The 23,119-nt window shown below is 49.1% G+C and overlaps 1 protein-coding gene across 1 annotated transcript in view; it reads right to left on the bottom strand.

Annotated features, from left to right (window-relative positions):
• Nucleotides 1–20,421, bottom strand: part of HABP2 (hyaluronan binding protein 2) — a 33,157-nt gene extending 12,736 nt beyond the window's left edge. The window contains exons 1-4 of the mRNA XM_080823108.1: nucleotides 20,245–20,421; nucleotides 8,787–8,823; nucleotides 2,185–2,295; nucleotides 658–765 (exon numbers count right to left, since the gene is read on the bottom strand). Of these exons, the coding sequence (XP_080679234.1) occupies nucleotides 658–765; nucleotides 2,185–2,295; nucleotides 8,787–8,823; nucleotides 20,245–20,313 (325 nt within the window). The 5' untranslated portion in view covers nucleotides 20,314–20,421. The remainder of the gene's footprint in view (nucleotides 1–657; nucleotides 766–2,184; nucleotides 2,296–8,786; nucleotides 8,824–20,244) is intronic.
• Nucleotides 20,422–23,119: the final 2,698 nt, after the last annotated feature.

Here is a 23,119-nt window from a genome sequence, read left to right on the forward strand (position 1 = left end):
TGGCCCCCTCACTCCAGTTAGATGGTGGCTGGATGGAACAGAACCATGTTCTCTCCAGGGGTGCACTTAGCCTGTGAGAGTTCTAGTCTCAATATCTTATCACATAGCTTCATGTTATGCCCGTAAGAGGTCACTGAAGTCAGACATTGTGAGGATGGTAGGAAGAAAGAGCATGGGGATGGGAGCCAGGCACCAGGGCTCTAATTTCTGCTCTTCTAACTAGCTGTGTGACCATGAGCAAGTCCCCTGTATCTCTGGGCGCCCTTTCTCTAACTGCATTGGGTCTCATGTGCCTTCAGATTCTTCCTGCTCTCTCATTCGAGAACAGTATTTCTCTGTTGTAGTTAGTCTAAACACTCTAAACAACAAGTCCTGGGTGGAGGATACAGCTTGGTCAGAGTCCAGCTCTTACTTCCTCTCAGCCTCAGTGTTCTCATCTGTAGAATGGACATACCAGTCTATCTGACAGGCATGGGGGAGGATTCAATGAGATGCTGCTTGTTATCGTGCCGAGGAGTCCATTATGGAGGATACAATATGTGTGGTTATTACCTTTTCCACGGAATCATTCCGCCCTTTCTGCCCCCTAGAGCTGGAGGAGGAATAGCCTCTTGTTCAACTCAGAGGGAGGAGGGAAGCCGGTGAAAGCCCACTCACCATTCTGACACCTGTTTCCAGAGAAAGGGGCCGGACAGCTGCACGTGAAGGTGTCGCCACTGACAAGGCAGTCCCCGCCGTGTTCACAGGGGTTTGACAGGCACGGATCTATGAGGGCAGAAGTCAATGATTGCGATTCACAGCGGGTGAGAAGCCCCCTGCTGGCCCATCAGACTTCAGCCTCCTGCCCGGAATGAGAGAGGGAATGCGTAGCCGGTGATTGGGGGAAAGGGGGGAACGTGAATTCCCCTTAAAAAGCAAGGAAAACCGCAGTCACAGAGCGAGATTCAGGTTAGGAAGAGGACGGGCGAGAAGGAATCTCATTGAGTTTCTCATTGAGAAACTCCCCTTTTCCACCATCAGTGTTTTTCTCCTCCCAGTCTCGCTGGGAGTGCCACGGGGTCTGCCTCTGATGCTGAAGGCATTTCATAAGCCTGAAGACCTCCCCTACTCCCAGTGCCCGGGGGTGGAGGTCAGGAGTGGGGAAAGAAAACCCACCCCTAATGAAACACAAGCTTTCTGAACATCAGGAAAGAAGACCAAAGGCAAGAGGGTGACAGAAGAATCGGCGGCGAGGAGGAAATGACCCAGTGGCCTTCATCTTCCTTCAACTACTTGTTCAGTTAGATTTTGTCATATTTCATCTGTGCCTTTGGCTTTTCATGGTTGTCTGAATGGATCTTCCCTTGGGGAATTCTTTATCCTTCTGTTCACACACATTGTTCTTTGGTTCAGGAACTAGGATCCCTGGGCCCAGCTCTTGTTTTGATGGTCCCGTCTGATGTTCCCCTGATGCCCTGTATCTTGGCCCTGCCTTCCAGGCCACTTCGCACAGTTACAGTTTTTATTCCAGCGGCTAAGTGCATTCCATTCCTTCTCCTGGCTTCATCACATGGTTTTGCTCCGGCCCCACTTCTCATTTTTTCCTTCTGTCCCATTTCTTGGGTTAAGAAGCCATAAAAACAAAAACAAATGTAGAAGCACACGTGTGAGTGCGCGCGTGCGCGCGCGCACACACACACACACAACTAGGCAAAGCTTCCGAAGAGTGTAAAGAGAAAGAAAAACACAGCCCAAGGGGAAGGGGAGTTTCAATGCCAAATTTGTGAAACCTACAATCTGATGCTGGATGCCAACCCAGACTCTTCTGCATAATTAGGACCTTCCTGTATATCAAAGCTAGGAAGTGATTTTGAACATGACTTTTAATCACTGTGTCTGGAGATCCAGATGACGATACACTACCTTGCTGTATGACCCTGGCTAAGTCAACACCACTCCTGGCCTCAGCTGCTTCCTCTGTCACTTGAAGGTAGGAGAAAGAATCTCTAGGAACCCCTCCCCCCTCCCAGTCCTCCTAGTGTATGATCCAAACTGAAAAATGCCAGTCTAAGTCATGTACTCTATACCCATTCTCTGACGCCGGTCAGAGAGGAAAGAGAGGTGCTGGCGTACAGTCACACACAAACTCTCTTCTAGCGGTGCTCCCTCCTCCCAGGAGGGCCCCCGAAGAGTGTTGGAACCTACCATCCTCCATGTAGTACCAGTCAGGATTCTCCTGGTAGGCAGGAGCATTACTGCTGTTCTCTTCCTGGTTGTATTCCTCGTAGCTATTCTCGTAGTAGTCAGGGGTCCAATCTGCAGAAGTAGGAAGAGAACGGAAGAAACCCTAATCATTCAACCCAAAGATTTCCGGATCCTGAAGGAGCACCCATGTGTCTTTCTAGCTCCTTGACTGATAGGGTGGACAGAGCGGCTTAGGCGCCGTGAGTTTTCACTGGGTTGAGTTATGACCAGCAAGGCAGTGTTGGCATTTGTCAGGGTCAAGAGCACCTGACTGGAAATGAGGAGAACTCAAGATCTGGCTTTCCACCGACTGTGATGTCGGACACATTACTTGTATTCTCGGGGCCTCGGTTGGCTTATCTGTAAACAGTAGGAAGATGATTGGGGTCTAGAGGGTCCCCAAGGTCCTACACAAGATGTGCCCATGGTCAGACCCAGGGGTGCCTGAGCACCTCGTTGGGCGGTTCTGTGAATTAACTTTCTCTCTGGGCCTTTATTAGTCACCTTAGCTTACGAAGTCAAAGAAACTCATCACTTTCCTCTTGGTCACGGCACCAAACTACTTTCCTTGTATCTCTAGCCTCGTTCTAACAGCTAGGATTTATTGAGCTGTTACTATGCACTGGGCCCTGCACCAAGCACCTGGACTAGGGCAGCTGATCCCCATAGAACCCCTAAATTGCATCAGCTTGATTGCATTCAGCTGGTCTCTTCCACTGCCTCCATTAATTCACACTTATCCTTGGGGAAAGGGGTCCAACCATCCCCATCACATACCCAGCCTGCTGTGTAGGATTGGCCCAAGGACAGCCTAGAGAAGGTTCCTGGATTTTGCCCAGGGAAAGACAGGACAGGGTGTGGCGCAGCCCCCAGTTGTCGACCTCATGCTAGTCAGGTCCATCAGGAAGAACAAGTGCATGTGTAAGGCTCAGCTCTCTGTCCTCTGGGGACTTAGAGGGTGCTGGTAACTCTATGGCTCATGGAGAGAATTTGGGGTTTGAAGCAAGTTGGGCTGACTTTTCTCTCTCGGGCTGGCAGGAGTGTGGCAAGGCGGCAACTTAAAGCTAGAAGGACAAGGTCCGGAGATGCATATGGTAATGAGGCAGGAGCAAATCCAGCTTGTGAGACTTGCAAAGGCGCTCCCACCGAGCCCGCTGGTGGCTCCGAGCGTGGCACTTTACCTCAGCCTGATTATCAACCGCATTATCTCCCTCGTCTCTCAGTCATTCCCTTCTAGTCTTTATCTCTTTGGCTTTTGAAAAATCGACTTTTGCACAATGGCTGTTTTATATTTCCCATTAAAATGGAACGATCTTTTTATTTCCTTTTTGAATACGCCAACTCTGGTTCCTTGCCAAAGTTTCACCTCATTTATCACAGTGTCAAGTCAAGACTCCCTTTGCCTGCTCATTATTTCTCACGAGCTGCTTTTCCCCACTATGAAAATGCTCCCAGAGGAGGCCACCTTTCCAGGGACGAGGATCTAGGTTGAAGATAAGGCCATTGTCTTCCTGGAGCAAATAAAGTTTCTTTCCATCTAGCACGATAAAGCGGAGAAAGAGAGTGAGAAAGTGAGGGGGGAGAAAAACCATTTTTCAGAGTTTGACATGAAAGATTTCAAACTGACATTTGGGAGAGACAATGGGCTGGTAATGAGCTGATTACATCATTTATTTATTTCTTTCTTGGTTTAGAGAATTTATTTTTGTTTTTCCAACAGGTGTATGTAGATAAGTGCCTTCAGAGAGCTCCTGTAATTTCTCCCATCCCACTCCCAGGCTGAAGGTCGGCTGGGCTAATCTCAGCTCGGCCATTAAGAATCATTCCCTTCGCAGATATTTGGAAATGGGGAAGGTTTTTACATAAATGGAATCGTGTGACTTTTCTAGGTGATGGGGGTTGGCTGAAATGTCTGCTGGTGTATTTTAACTGGAATCCAGCCTTGTTAACAAGATCTGCTCAGCCCTCAGTGACGCTAAAGAGGGAATGAGACATGTAGGCTTTGAGTCATACTTCTGCTAAACAAAGCAAAAAGTCCCTGCTCTTCCCCAGGGGGCCCAGGGCCCTTGGTTAAGATGGAGAGAAGCAACAGAGGCTCAGTGGTCCCATGTCTCCAGAAGCCAGCCAGTTGGAGTTCTATGTGAGGAAAGACACTGAGATCCTCTGGGGCTCCTGCCCCATGTTTTCAGAGTGCTATATAGAAGCATGCCCTCCCTGGCAGGGGTTCTCCACCTCCAAACTTAAAGTTTATTTTGTCTTTTTTATGCTGTTGGCACGTAATCCCATTGTCTACATAAGGAAAGGGTGTTGTGCGCCTACGATGGGCCAATATGACACCAGGTTCAGGAAGGCACTGGGAATAATGGAGAGATATACAGAAAAGAGTGGAATATGGCCTCCAACACAAGAGTTTCTGGGCCAGGGTGAATGGGGGAGGAAAGCCAGCCAAGAAAGGAGATGAATGGGGAGTGGAGAGGCAGGGGAGCCAGATGTGGCCAAGTCTAGGTGAGGTTGCTTCACATTCTACGTTGGCAAGTTCAGGCAGTATGAGCTAATCTGATGGGGGAAGATGGTCCTGACTCCCCACCCTTCCCTGTCACCTCATCTTTGGCAGTGAGACTTTATAGCTCCTCCTACCAAGAGATGGAGTTGATTCCCCCACCCCTTGGGTCTAAATTGGCCTTGGGACTTGTGCAAGAAGGACAACGAGCCTGTTTCAAGCTTGGGTCTCTAAAGTTTGGTGTACTTCCTCTCTCTTTTCTCTCGGGCCCCGGTGACTGCCCTGTCATACAAGTCTGGCCCATTCTATAGAGGATAAGAGAATGTGGGGGCAACAGAAGGTCTACCGCTTCCAGTCAAGGCCTCCGATGTATAAGAGCCCAGCCGATCCATTAGCTGACTGCGGACACAAGAGGAGGCCCAGCCAACATCAGCCGAGCCTTGTCTAGACCAGAGGAACTGCCCGGCTGAACCTGGTCCAAATTGCCAACGCAAAGAATTGACACATTATTCTTATTCCAGTAAGAATACTCATGGTCAAAGGCACTAAGTTTAGGGTAGTATACTCTGTAGTAATAATGAATGAACACACAGGGATTGATTGATCCTGGGTTGCCGGTGGGATAAGAATTTTAGAAACTCCAGCATTCCTCAGCAGCCGTGTAGAATGTTAGGTTTCATGGCTGGCACTCAGATGGTTTATTATTCAACGTCGTCTATCTGATAGTTCCCTCCAAGCAGGCAGTTGGCGTCTTAAGAGCGAGGGCCTTGTCTATTCCTCAGACCCAGCACAGAGCCCTATATGCAGTTAATGGTTGTGTTTGACAAGGGAGTTTTTCCCTCTGTGGCGGGGCCTCCCTTCCTTCTGACTGGCCAGCACACAGCAGGCATGGAGCTAGGCCAGCAAAGTTGGTATCTGCTTGGAGCAGAGGAAACATGGAACTTAGGAGAGAAACTACGTGAGATCCGGGTCAGAGGTATTTGGTGAAGAAGATGCCTGATGGGCTCTGTAGAGTCTAGAAATTTGTCCAAGTGCTTTCCTGCCTGGAGAAGGGTTACTGTCTGCCATGGAATTTGCTTTCATTGCTGGACTGGACAAAAACACTCCAGGACTGAATACAGATTTTTGGAGATGTTCTCTAGACTGTAGAAAAGGAGAATGCTTCAGGTGAAGACTGGAGGAGCTGTTGGGAGCATCTTACACTAGGCATCAGGAGAAATCCTTGTGGATTTGTCTAGTTATCAGAGTCTTTTTCTAGAACTTACCAGGAAGGATGGTGAGAGTATCCTGAACTTCCTCAAATCATCCTGATAACTGGTTATTATCTATGTCCCGGACACTATACTAAATAAATGTGGTGGCGGAGGTAAGAGGACGTGGCATCACAAGCCAGGTCTACCTCATGCCAAACCTGGTTTGCTTTTCTACTAGCCCAGGAGCCTCTTGTGGGTTTGTGTTTCAGGAAACTCCATGGGTTTCAGCTTCCAGGAAGTAACACACGTCGAGAAATCTTTTTTAGCACACGCTCCAAGTCCCTCGACCGGGATTACCGTGGTCTGGACCCAGGGTCTCTCGGAAAAAGCTCCGCGTTTGTGCGATGGGGACTCTGCAGCTGCTTGGTTAAGGAGCTTGCCAGATGTGCGGAACGGAATAAAAATCTCCGGAATGCTGTCCCTGTTGGCGTCATCCATCACCGTGGCACAGACGGGTCCTCCGAGGGCCTCCCCCAAGCCCCAGCCCTGTTGGCCCGTATTTGACGCTTCCCATCCAGCTGACAGGGCAAGCTCAGCCGAGACCCTCACTGGCAGGCGGCAGGACAGCTGATGGATGGGCTTAGCTTGTGTTGCTGGGTAGAGCCCAGCCAGCTTTGAAGAGGCATTTCCGCAGGCCCGTTGGCTGTCACGGCACCTGCTTTGGGGAGATGAGCGGAGTCTGTGCTGTTTGATGGCCCCCTCTTCTGCCACCCACGGGGGACTGTGGCCCAGGCGCCTTCTGCTCCCGCCAAACCCTCGCCATGTGCTGTGTCCAGCAAGACCAGCTACAGAAGCCGCTTGCCTGTGGACACTGGCATGGTGTTTCTTTGGCCACGCTGCTCTCTAAAGCCAGCTGGGATCTGACAAATTCCATCAAAGCACCACCCCCATGTGCAATTAGAGCAGACACTAACAGCGGCATTTTTAAAACCTAACCTGCTCTGTAGAAAGGCCCGGCTACACATCTCACCCTGTTCCCTAGCCAGAGGTCGACAGAGCACCTCGAGACGGACTTGGGAGCCCGGGGCTGGTGGGTTCCCGGGTCCCTTCATCTACTCACCGAACTGACAGAAGCTATTGACAGAGTTCTTCTAGAGTCTAGAATTTCAGAAGGTTAAATCCAACACTCTCCACTCCCTCCTAAGCAGCCTGTGTTTAAAGATGGCCAGTGATGGAGAACTTACTACCTCCCAAGAGCCCAACAGCCCATTCAGATTTTTTTGATGACTTTGATGGTGAGGAAGTTCTCCTGGTTTGCAGACCAAATCTGATCCTATTGCTTCTAATCTCTTTCATTAAAGCTAAAAGCCTTGTGAACACAGAGATTGAATCCTCCCTTTCCTGTGATCCATGTTTAGTGGGGCCACTGCTTCCAGTTGTTCACGTTGTTCACTGCACAACTTCAGTGCCAGAGTGTCAGAAACTCATGGTCACTGTAGATGTCTTCCGCAGTTTTCTGGAAGATGGCAGTACCGTGTCTTGGGGTAAAGACACCTCTTAATTCTCAAAGTTGACCTCATGGACTAGGGGTGGGTCTGCTTTTCAAATCCTTGAAGAGAATGAGGTCTCTGGACTTCTCTATGCTCCTCACCTACTGTGTGACCCCACAGTTCTGGAGCTCCATCTGTCTGACACCTGGTACCTGAGTGGTGTGTTCTGAAGGCCGCAGAGGGGGCAGCTTTCCCAGTCCCCTTGGCTTTGGACCCCCCCCACCGAACTCCACATGTGGGTGTTGATGTGGGCAGCTGGGGGAGCCCCCTGAAACACAATTCCTCCAAGAACTAAATTATATGTTGTTGAGTAGGACAGTCTCCTTTGCACTGGGGAAAGACATAGACCCTTTCAAAAGCCACACTCCATGCTCAATTCCACAAACATCCCCTGAGCATAAGGGGTGGACAAAGATCGGACATCATCTGTCTTGAGCCAGCCACGGCTTTGCTGCAGGAGAATATTGACTGTCACATGGATTTTGACCCAGTTGTCCCCACCTTGGCTCCAAATAAGCCCTTGACCCAAAGTTCAGACATGACTGCCATCTCCATGTGCTGTCTCCCTGGCTCTGGTCCTTTGTGGGTGACCAGCACAGGTCACCGCCAGTGGGAATGCCAGTCTCCGCCCTGATGGGAGTTTTGTGTAGCATTTTCTCCCTTCGGTCTTGGAGCAGAGAAGGGAGACTTGGGCCCAGAGTCAAAGACCGAGATTGGATGATGGCAGAAGGAGCAGCTCTGCTCGGCTTGGGCACAGCTGAGGGCACCGGGCAGTGGGTCGTTGTTTTGGGTGCTGGTGGGAGGCTGCCACAGGGGCAGGTCAGCCTGGGGACTGCCTGCGTGGCACAGCACAGAGGACCTGGCTCCCCACCCAAGGGGTGGAGTGAGTCGGGGCCCAGGGTGGGCCTGCAGGGAGCCAGTAAGTGCCCAGTGCCACCCTGGCTTTGCGTTGGCCTTTTCATCTCATCGCATCACTAATGGGCTGTGTGACCTGTAGCCTCCCCTCCCAGGGCCTCGATTTCCTTCTCTGTAAAATGAAGAGATTTAACTATACCAGCAATTTTTCCCTTGGGGTCCTGAGACGGGGGACCGGGGGTATCCATGGGCAACTCAGAATTGAATAAAGCATGGTGTTTGTGCACAGAGACACAAATACCGGGAGTGCATTTTTCTGGGAAATTTCTCAAAAGGGGTCTACAACACTTCTGAATCGTTTGAACCCTGAGCTTGTGACAGCACTTAGATGCGAAGGTCCCATTTCTTCCATCCCAGAACCAGCCTGTAGTTTGTGAGGAGCCCCAGGGTGATCCACACACTCACCTGGGTCCGGGTCTAGGAGTAAAGACATCAGGGAGAACTGAAAAAAACAAAAACAAACATAAACCCACACAGGGCTGAGCAAGGTCGAGTCAGCTGACTGGCTGGGTGCCTCCCTGACTTATGGGGCTTGTGATCACCTGCTCTCATGCTGGGGCCTGGCTGCCCAGGTATGGACAATCTGTCAGTGATAGGGATTAGCATGGATTGAGCATCTCCTGTCTGCCCGATTGTGCATCGTTGCATCTCATTCTTATAAGAGCCTTCTGAAGAGGCTTTTGTCAGCCCATTGACAGATGAGACATTTGAGGCTCAGAGGTCACACAGTTGTGATAGAATTCAGATTCACACTCAAGTCTAGGTGATGGTCTTGGTTGACAGCTCCTTGGGCTGGGGATGGACAGATGCTTAAAACTCTCCAGTGGCTTCCCATTGTTCTTGGAATAAAATACAAACATCTGCCCCAACTTATAAACCTCCTTCCATACCCTTCCCTTCCACTGACCGTTGCTAATCTGCAGCCACACATGGGTTCCAACTAGCACTAGCCAAGCTCCCCTCACCCCAGGGCCTTTGCACTTGCTCTTCCTTCTGCTTGGAAAGCTGTCTCCATGACCACCACTAGGTCCCAGCTTAAATGTCATCTTCTCAAGGAGGACTTCCCCAACTCCCCTATGGGTATGACCCCTCCCCCATTGTTTCATCACTACCTCCATGCATTTGCTCCATAGTTCTTATTGCAACACACAGTTTACATCTGTTTATCTGCACGCTATCTTTTGCTCACATTGGCTCTGTCCTCCAGAAAGGCAAAGATCTTGTCTGTTTCATCACTGATGTATTACCCCATACTGAGCATAGTGCTCGGCGCACGGCAATCCTCAAAGAGTTTTTGCTGAATAAATAAATAGTGTTATGAACAGTTCCTTCTAGAATGCAGTACTTACCGGAAAAAGAAAGCTTTACTCATTTAATAGCTGGAATATTTGCTTTTACTTAATTCAAGGGTCAGCAAACTAAGGCCCCTGGGGCCAAACCCGGACATGTGGCTTTACAAATTGAATTTGATTGGGACACAGCCATGCCTGTTTTTAAGTATTCTTTGAAACCTCTTTTGTGCTATACTGCCGAAGTGGTGACAGAGACCAGACAGCCCCAAATATTTCCTATCTGGCACTTTACAAAGTTTGCTGACCTCTTATTTAGAAAAAGAAGTTTCTAGCCCCTGACAGGTCTCCCTTTGGGTCTTAGCCACCAAAAAGCTGTGGTCAATGTGGTCATCTTCCCAGTACCCACATCAACCTCCCTCTCCCCGCAGTGGTAGTTTTGATTTTCTGTTTTACTGTGGGCCTCTTTAACCATTTTGGGAATTAGGCAGCTGGACAATAAATTAGAAAAGACAGGAAAAAGAAAGAATGTGTCCTGAAGGGAGGTACCGAGCACACAACATCAACAAGTGGGATTCTTGACAAAAATGCTGATCCTGTGTCTGTCCGTGAGGAATATGACAGGTGTTGACAGTAGCCATTTCAACAAAACAACCAGCCTCGACCCTACAAAAATGTCAGTGTGTGTCGTGAAAGACTAAGAAGATGGAAAGGTTGTTTTTGTTTTGTTTTGTTTTGTTTTTAAATGAGACTAAAGAGACCTGACAACCAAATGCAGGGAGTGATCCTTGATTTAAAAAAGAAAAAAGCTATAAAAGACATTATTGGGGCAACCGGGAAACCCAATTATAAACTCATATTGAAGATTATTAGTGTATCAATGTGGAACTTCTCGAGAATGATAACGGCATTGTGAATATATCTATATTCACGTTCAGCATGCTGTTCCTTCCACCCTCTGCAGACTGGACAACATCTACCACACACAGTTGAGGAGGGAGGTAGATGCAGAGAGCTGAGGCCGTTTGCTCTCTGGACGATGCCTGTCCCCATTTAATTGCCTCATGGCCGCCTGGCTTGGTTTCTGCAAAGAATGACAAAGGCTGGGCATTTTGTTTGGGAAGGGGGTTCCGAGTTGGGAGCCTGACAGAGGAAGGGTGAGTTCGGGTCTCAGGGGGTATTCCCGGGCCTGGGGTCTTGAACGGGGAGCATCTGATGTTGACCCCTCCAGGCTTGAGGGTCAGGGTGGTACTAAAAGAGGGGTATGAGACAGCCCCAGATGCCAACGTTACCTCTCCTGCCAATTCTGCCTTGATCCTGTCCCTTACCCTGCCTCAGTTTCCCTCCATGGAACTTGTCCGGAGCTTGTCTACCCCGTATTTGCCCAGCCCTGAGGCGGTACCACCTGAATTCTCCCATATAAACTGCCGTGCGTGTTCACTGTGGGCCCCGAGAAGTGGGCAGGACAGGAGGGAGGACTTGGAGGAACAGACTTTCTCGGCGCCCAGTGCGGAAAAGGCCCTCTGACACCTGTGCCTGGGCCGGAGCCCCAGATGGTGGCTCTGACCTGGACCAGGAGGGCTGGCCAGGTGCTGCGCAGCCCACAGCCAGCAGGTGGCAGACGTGCCCTTTCCAGGAGCAGGCGCAGGCGCTCTGAGGGAAACCGGACAAAAAGAAAGCTGGACCTTTCGGGGCTGGGGGCCCTGAGGATCCCACTGGGTTTCGCAGAGTCAGAAGCTGCTGCCGCTCAGCTGTGCAGCCTGGGCTGTGTGTCAGGGGGTGCCAGGGATCCGAAGCCGGCCCACTCGTTTTGTGACTCACCGGGTCCTCCAGCAGAGGCCGCAGTGCAATGCAGAAACGGGGTGCCCCGGCACAGGCTGGGTAACTGGGGCTCCAGGTGGGAAAGGCCGGGCCAGTGGCCATTGTTTATGCCGGACGTCTGGATCCTGAAACTAACCTGGGTGGCGGGGCCAGGGGACTGGGTGGGCACAATATTTGCCTCTTTTCATCCCATTATGGCATTCCATTTTTCCACGGTGACAGGGAAATGAAACAGCTCCTAACCCTGGGGCTGGAAATCCAAGGAGGAAGACCCCTAAAGCAAAAGAATTAAGAAGAAAGAGGAGACAACTGTGGTCTCAGTCGACGTGTGTTGACAGCTGACAGCGTGCCAAGTGATGTATGTGCGTTTGGTCTCACTTGCTGTACACAATCCTTGATCATTGAGGCTCTATAATTATGCCCATTTTAGAGGCGAGCAAACAGATGTGCAGAGATTAAGCTGCCCAGAGGAACTCGGCCGGCCCGCTGCTGCAGCCAGGATGGAACGGGGCCGGCCGGCCGTCGGAGGCCTCGGTCTTAATCTCCGTTACGACGGGGGATGAGGGCGCCATGGCAGGCATTTGCTGGGAAGGAAGAATAAAGAAGGAAACAGAAGAGCTACCTAATTCTGAGAGAGGCAGGGCATGGAACTGGGTGATGAGATCAGACCCCTGTCCTTGGAAAGCTTTATGAAAGGCCTGTTCAGACTAGCCCAGGCCTGGCGGGACACAGAGAGGGCCAATGGGCACCAGTGACAGCTGCTGAAGGTACGGACGTCAGCTCCAGCCTCGCCGGTCCGCTGTGGCTAATGCATCTCAACGCACATCTCCACCCAGATCGGGGGGCATGCCAGCCACCGCCTGCTTCTTCCACCACTTGTATTCCTCGTCTCAACAGGGCTAAAATAGCAGCTTCTAGTGTCTTCTAGGCTAAGGTTGGTTAGTGCGAAAGACAGAAAGGGCAGAGAGAAAGATGTTGTGTCCGAGTCTTACTGATTTACGGTGTAATCTCCTTGGGGGTGAGGAGCATTGAAGTCTAATCTGCTTTGTCCTCTCTTTAATCTAGTTTAATCTTTTTCTAGACTATTTCAATTCTGGTTCTTCCCCTACCTTTCAGAACTCTAGATCTTCTGGAAAACAAACAAAAAGGCAGAGGCTAAAACCCTGAGTCGATGAATTCCAAGCTTGGGAAGCAGAAGATGGGAGATGGGGAGCTAGACCTGTCCCTTGGGGCCAGAAGCTTGGTTTGGTGTGAACCAACAACAGAAAAACCTTTCCCCTGGTAGGTAAAAAATGGGGACCCTAATCCCACCATCCCTTCCTCCTTGGATGTTCTACCACGACCTGGTGGTAGATCAACGAGGAAGAATTGCGTTTGTCCCAGGGGCTGCTGGGTGGGAGAGAAGTCTGCCCTGTGGCCAGGTGAGGCCACAGCCTTGGGACTGGAAGGTGAGCCAGAGACAGGAGTGCGCAGTTCAGCAGGCCAGTCCTCACTGTTGGACAAAGAGCTCAAGGTCAGGGTGAGCGGTGGCAGTGACAGAGGACAGAGGTTGTTAGGATTCCGGTCACCATCCCAACTATTGCCCCATGCCATCCCCACACTGGGACTCCTGCTCCAGACAAGTGAGGTGATGAAATTAACAATTGTGCAAAGCCACTTACACCTTTTCCCAAAAAAAAAAATTGTAATAAAATACACATAACCCAATACTTTTTAATTTGAACCGTTTGTAAGTGGGCTATTCAGTGACATTAGCCACATTTCCGTTGTGCATAACCGTCCCTGCTCTCTACCCAAGACTTTCTCATCATCCCCAGCAGAAAGTCTGTAGTCATTAGACAACAACGCTTTCCTCCCTGCCCACAGCCCACCTGTGTTCTCTTTTCTATCTCTAGATTTGCCTACTCTAGGTACCGCATATGTGTGGAATCCCAGTGTCTGTCCTTCTGTGACTGGATTTGTTTCACGAGGCATAATGTTCTCGAGGTTCATCGCGTTGGTAGCACATATCCAAATTTCATTCCTTCGAAGGCAGAGTCGGATCCATTGTATATCCGTTTGGTTTATCCCTTCGCGTGTGGAGGATCACTTGGGTTGCTTACATCTTTGGCTATGGTGAGTACTAGTGTCCAAACAGCGTCCAGTTCCTGCTTTCCATCCTTTGGGGTTATACCTGGGAGTGGAATTTTCTGGGTCCTAGGATAGTTCTACGTTTACCTTTCTGAGGAACCACCATCCTGTTTTCCACGGCAGCTGCGCCATTTTACATTCCCACCAGCCACGCGTGAGGGTCCAATTTCTCCGCATCCTCACTGACCCTGGTTACGTTCCATTTTTGAAAAAGCTCTAGCCATCCTAATAGGTGTCAAAGTGGTGCCACTTGGTTCTTTTTCTTTCTTTTTTTTAAATTTTTTTTTATTTTTTTTATGGTCACAAGGAATCTTGCCTTTCTTGCTTTAGCCCAGAAGCTGCACGATGTTCTCTCAAGACCGGCAGGTTCACTGTGGCTTTGCTTTAATCTGAAGCCCCGGGCAAGGAGGCAAGGCTCTAAGAGGGAAAATAGGGAGGCCAAAGAAGGAAGCCCCGCCCAGTTGTCTGGGTGGGTGGTTTCCTTCTTGGGAGCCTGGGCGAAGCAGGACCATAGTGACCAGCAAGCGAGCACTGTGGAGAGGAGCGGGTCTAGAGCCTTCTTGTAAGGAGGAGGAAGCGAAGGCCCGGGGTATGTGTGCGTGAAGTATTCCTCTAAGGACCTGAGCTGACTGGGGCAGGGGAGGGACTCAAGACCTGACCGCCTTTTTCTGAAGTCAGTCTCCTGTGCCTGGCTTGGAGGCGTTCTGTACAGCTTCTCTGCTTTCAAGCTCAGAGCTGTAGAGCCCACCGAGCCCCCCCCCCCCGCCCTGGTAAGTAGGGGCCGGACTGACTGTAGCTTCCCGTGACAAGCAGAGAGGGGGTGGGGTGGAGGGAGGAGTTCCATGGCCGTTGTCATTCTTGGCTGGAGAGCTGGATGAAAATTCAGATTCTGGGGCCCTATCTGCAGGTGTTTTTCATCTCTGGGTCTGGAGTAAGCCTAGAACATGAATTTCAAACCAGTACCCAGGTGACTTTACCTTCAGTCTCACTTTGATTGTATCTGCCTTAGGCATGAAGCTCCTGGCCAAGGAGACTGGGGGCTGATATTTGCTCCTGTGCAAGGCATTGGATCCCTCCGTGCCTCAGTTTCCCCAATTGTAAAACTAAAAATTTCCTTGCCCTGATGTTTTATGCAAGGGGATGCGGCTGCTCCTGGGGAGAGTAGTTTTCAAGGAATTGGGGGAGGATTGAACGTTAGTGAGTAAGGTCATTCAGGATGGGGATACTGGATAAAAACACTCCTTTCTAGATGTGATAATGCAGTTGGAAGGCCCTTGGAAAGGCAAATGAACAAATAAAACAAAAGAGTAGGATGGGTCTGAGGCGGCCTCAGGAGCATAACCCCTCAAGTTAACCTGGGCCAGCTGGCCTCAGCAAAAAGCCCGGGGGCTCAGAAAAGTAGCTGCCCACTGATGGGAACCCGGCCCAGCCCCGGAAGCTGTGTCTTCTAGGCGGGACCCAGGGATCCCCAGGCTGATGATGTGGGCGGTGCTTGGCCAGGGCGCCACAGCCAACAGAGCAGGAGGCGGTCACTCCCTTCCCAATTCTACTGTCAACCCTTGGAAAGCCATCACAATCACAAAGGAAAACTCACTGGAGCTGGTAAGTCTCTATCCTCTCCCCCTCTTGCTAGTCCCCCCTTCCCACAAGGAGAAAGCAGGCTTGAGGCTCTGACCATCTGCGTGACAAGTGTAGCCAGTAAGAATTCACTGATATCATTTTCTGTGATTTTTGTTTTTCCATTTATACTAGTGACAATTTCCTCTAAAAATAAATCTATCAAGATAGAGAAAAGATAAGTATGTTTAAGGAACATATTAAGAAACTGGCTTGGGATTTAACAAGATTTCATTCATGAGTAAAGTTTGAAAACAATGAACTGATTGGTTAGCCATCTGGCAAGCCTCGATGAAAGAAAGAAAAACTTTAGGGACTGTTGAAGTTGCCTCCAGGTGGAAGTAAGTTTGTCGCCTGCTGGAAGCTGGAGTCTGAGAACACTGCCTCTTCTGACACCTTCCACACCACACTGAACCTTCTCCTTTGTTCTTGGGTAGGGCCTGACATGGCCAGCCTCTAGCGCAGTGGTCGAGAGCTTGGAACTGGGACTGGGCAGACTTGGGTTTGAATCCGAACTCTGTATCCACACCGCGCCCACGGCCCCCCAACCCCCGCCCCGCCCCGCCCTAGGCTGCCATCTACAGCAGATCATCGAACTTTTCTACAGCTTAGTTTCTTATTTGTCCATGAGGGTGACATGGTCCCTAACTTGTGGGGCTATTGGGAAACTTTAATGAGATCATAAGCAGTAGACACATGATAGCTGATACACGGTAGAGACTTAATAAACTTAATAAATGGTTGCCACTATGATTATGATTATTAGCCACTGTTGTCGATGAGTTTGAGTTTCTTTCTTCCTTTCTTTTTCTTTTCCTTTTTCTTTCTCCTTCCTTCCTTCCTTCCTTCCTTCTCTTTCTTCTTTCTTCCCTCCCTCCCTCCCTCTCTCTCTTACTCTTCCTTCCTTCCTTCTTCTTTCTTTCTTTCTTTCTTTCTTTCTTTCTTTCTTTCTTTCTTTCTTTCTTTCTTTCTTTCTTTCCTTCTCTCTTATGGGCATGACTGAGGAGGGTTCCCTAAGCATAAACTCTTCCTGGGATATGTTCACTGGGTCAGAGGCACATCATATCCACCCCCCAACCCCCACCCCTTCATTTTTCCTGGGATCCTTGCCAGGTCCTAAGCCAGAAAACCTTGTTATATTAATTATGAAGAAAAGCATGTTTTATTTAAAATCCCGGCTCCCGAATATTCTGCCACGCTGTTTCTCTGTGACAGCAGCATGGCTTTTGCATTTAGGGAACCCTAATGAATTTCAAATATAAATATATCTGTGCCTATCTACACATGCGATTTCCTGCGACCTGATTTCCCTAAATACCAGTGCACACCGCCAAAGCTAATGAGTTGAAATTGTGCTTTGGATCAGTCAAAAAAAAAAAAAAAAAAGTATGAGAAGTCGCAGTGAAATTCAGTCGCTCTCTTTTCCATAAGACTCTGTGTGGGTTCCAGCAAGAGGGAGGGATGTCCCTCCTGGCTTTGAAAGAGACTTGGACATTCTGGAACACTGAAGCTTACAAAGGGGTGGCTTGTATCTTCCCATCAAAGGCCTGCTTTAGTCCTGGGGGACGTGCAGGTTTGGATGCTCAAATGAATCAGACATTGAACCCAGTTATGTGACCATCCAAAATTGATTCCAATTCTTCAACATCCAGATTGTTTCTGCATCACAATAGACAAGCAGGGCTCCCTCTTGTTTCTTTCTCTCTCCAAGCTAGAACCCAGCAGATAATGAACATCTGCCAAGCAAAAAGGTGTCAACAGTAGAAAGTGGTAAAGCCTATGGACTCGGGGGCTTGAGTTTCTTCTAAAAATGGGAGCAATAGCCCCTCGTCTGGTTGGTGCCAAGCAAGAATGTGAGCCCCATGTTACTAGAATGTCTGGTTTTCAAGAGAAGCTGGGAATTTGTATTTCTATGTGAAATGTTCTGATTTGCAAATGTCACCAAGCAATTGAAAGGAAATTAAAATACTTTTAGGCTGACCTTCTACCCACCAAATAAAACTCAGGCTGTGAGCAGAATGTACCCCAAATTGCCAATCTGTAGACTCTAGCCTGTTCAAAAATTTCTGCGGTGCTCTGCCTGGGAGGATAATAGAGTTCTGGAGTTCTTAGGTCTAAATGCTAAGGTTTAAAATGTCCAGAAGTGGGAGCAAACACACTGGGGAGAGGAAGAGCCATTGTCTTCTGTCCTCTGTCGGGATGGGCTGAGCTAAGTAGGGCAGGCCTGAAGAAGCCTTGTCCTCTGGCTTCTGACCCTGGAAGAGGTCAAATTCCACTATGACCAAGACCAGGGGCACCCCCAAATCACCCAAGAAGCATAGCAAGAAGAGATTTCTGAACTCTGGATGGCGGTGCCCATGCTTCACGGAATTGAGCAGGCTTCCTGTAATGGGGGAGGAGTTGGGCAGATCTGGGCCTCAATCCTGGCTGGGAAGTTAGTTGAACAACTCTGGGTCTGATTCTCACCTATCAAATGGGGACAACCCTACAAGGCTGTGCTGGCGACAGATGTTCGTTAAGGAAAACCAAATGTAGCTCCAGCCAGGAAGAACCCATGGTTGCCTCTCTGGTGTTGACGGCCATCACATTTGACCTATACATCTTTGGATCATGGATGTATGAGCACATAGAGAAGACATTATAAGGTTTGCTGCATGACCTAAATTCATGGGAGAGTGTCCACACATCCTTCCAAAGGATAGTGATCATAGGCCTTGTGAATGCTTTTCTCTAAGTTCCAGAAGCACGGGGAGCCATTACACCCCAACCAGCACACAGACTCCCGGTCTAAGAGATTCCTGTTCCTACACAAAGGACCATGCCCCTGAAGCTCTGTGGACAGAAGAAATCTCATCTTTAACCGGGGTCCAGGCAAAAGACTTGGTCCAGACAGTGGACAGCAGCCCATAGTCTAGAGCTCAGCTCTGCCACTTCCCAGGGGTATGACTTGAGGCCAAGCTGTCCATCATCTCACCAGTAAAATGGGAGCTATAAAGGTACCTTCTTCTCTGGGTGCTTCCCAAGATGAACTAATCCACCGGAAACACAGAGCCCAGCGCACAGGACTTCTCATTAAATGATAGCAGTTGGCTATTATTTTTAGCTATGTGGGGTGGGAGACGCTCCCCAGCCCATCTGGCTGCGTGGCTTCCTCCCAGCGATGATCTCCCGAACTCTCCAAAGCATCTGAGCAAGTTGGCCACTTTCCTCTGGATGTCTGTGGCCTGGCCCGTGGAACGCAAACCGCCTTCCCGACCACCTGTCTGGCACACATCTGGGGTAAGAAAACATTCCAAAGCCCTGAATCCTCTCTCTGGAACTGACTAAGCTCATTGCCTGAAGGCTATCTCTCATATTTTCTCTTTTATCCATTATTGACTTATAATTTCATTGCTAACCCTAAAAATTCACTGGGGCTTGCAAAAAAGGGATTTTGGGGGACCATTATCATTTTGTGAATTTCAAACAGACTGCATCAACCCTCTCCTTGCCTCCAAACTTTAGGCTCTATTTCTTTCTGATGGGTACTTTCTCTGGGCCCCTTGTGCACCTCTGATAATTTCCACCTCTTCTTCTAGACCTGTGCAATTTCTGCTGGGCCTCTGCCCCAGACATCCAACAAGCAATCAAATGAGGTGGGGGCTTGAAAATTTGTAATTGCAACCCCAGCACACATATACAAGTCATCACTGGAAAAGAGAACTCTCTCAGAGGTGAGACACCTGAGAGGTTAATATGGGGCTAAGGTAAGTGTCTGAGGACAGTTTGCCGAAAGGGAAGGAGAGGCTCTTGTTTTTGAAGTATCGATCAGAAAACCTAAAACTGAACCTGCTTCCTACCAGAAAGCTCTATAGAGTAAAATGGGAGATAAAATGCAAAGGTATTTCATAAGATAAAGAGGTTATGACTTTTAATTCGGTTCCCGTCCCCTCCCCCTTCTCTATCCACCAACCCCCTGCCCCGATGCACAGCACAAAGGAGTGCATTCTTTGATTTTTACAGAGAAGTTGTATTCATTCTGGAAATTTTGAGGGAAAAGAGCTAATATTTATTGAAAGGCAATGCATTGCCTCATTCAATCAGCCATGGCCCTCCCCAGATCAGTAAGAGATTATCACTCGGTTTGCAGTAGAAGAAACTGAGGTTCCAAGAGATTATGTTGCCTGCCCAATATCCCACAGCTAGAACGTAACAAAGCTGCGACTCAAGGCGCTGGCTCCCAGACCCACACTCTTGCCTAAACCACATCCAGTAGGGAACTCCAGAAGGCCCTACTTCTGTTGATGGCCCCTCTCCTGCGCCCACAGAGATCCAGTCAGTACTCTGGGACCACAATGGCACACAGCAGGAGCCAACCTCTCCTCTACCCCTCTGCTCCCAAATGCCTAGCGCCCCATGCAAGCCCCTTGGATGGCATTTCCTTTCCCTCCTCACCACTACCTCCCTTGGGTCCCTGCTTCCCCTTCCTGCCCCATCTACTAGGGTCCTGTGAAAAGGGAGAAACAATATTACCCACAAACTTTCTCCAAAACGAATTCGTCTAAATAAACCTGTGACCAGGATCATATGCAACCGACAAGATTTTCCTCTAGAGCCAAATCACAGGCGATCTTACCCTCGTGTTGCCTGCAATGGCTAGAAAACTGTGTCAGTCTATCAATAGGTACAAGGAGAGCCGATGGTTTTCAAAGGCTTCTCAAAGGGCTCTCCAAGATCCACCCCAGATCACAGACCACCATCTTAGCAGATTTTCTCACTCAGTCCCTTTAGTCGGAAGGTGCTCACGGAGACTCTGCTCCAAGAAGTCTCAAGTCAGTTGCGTGGCCCAGTGGAACGGGCTTCTCAACAGCAACCAACATCCCAGGTGTGCATTGATGCTTACAATCAAGCCATATAGAACAAGGCAACACCAGCCCTTCACAACTGAAGTTTCTAGTCACTCCTGGCCCTTTGGTCCTCCTCAGACCTCAGTCTCTCCACTACAGATATATGAAAGCAACACTTACCCCGACGGCTGTCTTCCCTGCTAGAACCATTAACAGCAGAATATGGAGAACAGACATTCTGGCAAACATCTACTCAGTGTAAGAACCCTTGCGTGGCCCGACGCACAATTTCTTTTGTTGTCTGTGCCTTTGGGGGGGGAAATGTCAGTCTCCAGGGATTCAAGAACACATGAAGAGGATGCCAATTATTAACTAGGTATCAAATACTGTTTAATGTTTAATGTTTTGCAAACCAACTATCTTGATTAAACAAATGGTAACTTTGCAGCTAGGCTGAGTCACGGGGTGGTTTCTTTTCTGGGGAGAAAGTCTCCAAAGAAAGTGGCAGAGTTCAAGAGCCCCGGCCCCTGGGTGTACCCCGGGGGCCTCTGAGGGTTCATTGCAGAAGGTCCGAGAGTTAACTGCCATCCCAGTGGCGGGATGAAAGCCCCGGTTCGGGTAAGGCTTCTGCTATAGGCCTTGGCCATTGCTGATTCAGACAGAATGTTAACAGAGTTCTGATTCATCAAATCTCAAACAGAATTAAGGCATGGATGGGCTCCTAATAACATCACACTTTATATTCATGAAAGATAAAGGATGCAAAACTGCTATTGACAAACATTGATTCTGGGCCCTTTGAAGCACTGCCCATGGTTGCTTGTTGGCTTCAAAAGTTTTCTTTTAAATCTCATTACGTAAGGTTTTTACTTTTTAATTATTTTTTTTCCCCTTTCATTGGAGTCTTTCTTTGATCAAGAGGGTGAAGAAACCACGATGCTCTCACTCGGGCCCCGTTGTTCCCTCTGTTCCTTATTTAGCTACACTGGGTTTCAGGGACGACTATATAAGGCAACGTAACCCATGAAGCGTGGGTTCTCAGGAACACAATTGATTTCTTTAATAGGCATCATCTTGAGCTCTCGTAATCACCTGATTGCCCGCAGTAATCTATGGAAGGGTTCCAGGAATCCTCCCGCCTGAGTTCTGAATCCAAGTTCTGAAACCTCGCTGCCAGCCGAGGCAGGTGCCGCCCCGGCCCTCCTGCTCACCCATCCGTCGTAACCTATTTGTCACACGTGCTCGGACAGCTGCGTGGCTGCTTCCGGCTTTGGAAGCCAAGTTGCTAACCAAGGAGGGTCCCCCAGGTACCAGCCCAGGAGAAGGCCAAACTCAATGCCTCGGCCACCAGATGTCCTTGGAGGACAGACCAAGTCACACCATTTTACCTCCTAAATAACTCCAAATTTGTCTTCTTTTCTCTACTTATTTTGTCTCCAGCTATTTTAGGCAGCCATCAACTTACTCTAGGTCAACATCCACCTGACCTCTAGGACAGTGGAAAGTTTTTTTTGGAAAGTTCTCTTTCTGGAAAGTTCTTCTTTTTCTGGAAAGTTCTTCTCTGGACTCACCCTATTCTTCCCCTAATCTTTACTCCACGCTAACTCTGTTCTTAACTCCAACCCTGATCACTCTTTAGCAAGTTTACTTAGTTAACGCACCTAGTTCATGTATCTTTCTGGTCTCAGGAAGAACATGACTTCCTCAGAAGCCCTGTGTGTGCTTTTCCTTCCTAGCCCTTAGCGAGGTCGCCCTTCTGTGCCTGCATTGCTGTGTCATTAATCCTTATTCCCCACTGTCCCCACCAGACTGAAAGCTCCTGAGGGTGGGCATTCTGTTTTGTTTGCCATTGAATTCCTAGCATAGATGCCTGGCACTTGACCGGCCCACGGTAGGTGTTCAATAAATGTATCTTAAATGAAAAACCACTCTGTTAAAATGACAGTTGGATACCTTATAACCAGGACCCCTAAAATAGCAGCGCTAACTTGATATGAAAAACTAAGGCATTTGTGAAATTTTAAACACGCTCCAACTTGTGCTTGAAGATTACATTAATATCCATCAAATATGCCCCAGTGATCCGCTGTGAGCCGAGCGCTGGAGACGCAGGGACAGAGCCAGCAGACACGAACTTGGCTCTTGAGGAACACACGTTCTGTCTGGAGACAGGGACAACGAAAAAGTGAGCAAGTTCATTTTAGTTGCTGATTGGTATGAAAAAGGAAGGGAACAAGATGATGGACAAGACATCCTTGTGGGTGGGAGGTTTCCGTAGACTGGGAGGCGGTGAAGGTGGCCATGTTTGCAGAGCAGGTCACCCGTGTAGTGCTGGGGACACCGTTGATGGCGACCTGACCACAGAGCAAGGGCCAAGGAGGCAGAGCACTGGGGAGTTTGCTGTTTTCCAGATTTAAGCTGGGGACTTCCCAGCACCTGTATGGTCGGTAAAAAGTACAAAGAGACTTTTTCACCAAAGTCAAATCCCTGCATCACTCATGTGGCTGGGGCGTCTCTTTCCCCCCCACCAGCCTCTTGTGAACTTGAGACCTTCTGACTTTGTGGATAGAGTTTCAGAGAACAAACCAGCAGCTTTTCTTCCTGTGTCGACAGGAAGTGACCTCAGTCTTTTTAATCCAGATTAATTTCCCTGCCATGTCATCTTCCCTTTATCTCAAGCAAAAAACAGTTCTGCTCTTTGTGTAACAACTGCAGGCTTCCCACACACGGTCTCTTATGTCCCTACAGTCTTGGTATCACAACAACATGAAACTGAATAGATTTCTGCACAGAGCCCTAAAGGAGCGTGGTCTCTAAACGATGTGTAGTCTTTTTAATTTAGGAAGGAAAAAGGGGGAGCTTATCGTGTAATATGTCTTTATCTGGGGAGTTGGACTAGTCCTACCTGGGACCTCTGCTCTTTTGAATTCACACACAGAGCCTTCAGCCCTCATTCCGGTGTGGGTGTCAGGAGCGATCAAGTTCGTCTGCTCTGTCCGAGTTCTGGGCGACATTTTCTCATGAGCTGGGTTACACATCCCGCCATAGAGCTCCT

This window comes from Martes martes (assembly GCF_963455335.1).
Source record: "Martes martes genome assembly, chromosome: 14".
NCBI classification, from domain to species: domain Eukaryota; kingdom Metazoa; phylum Chordata; class Mammalia; order Carnivora; family Mustelidae; genus Martes; species Martes martes.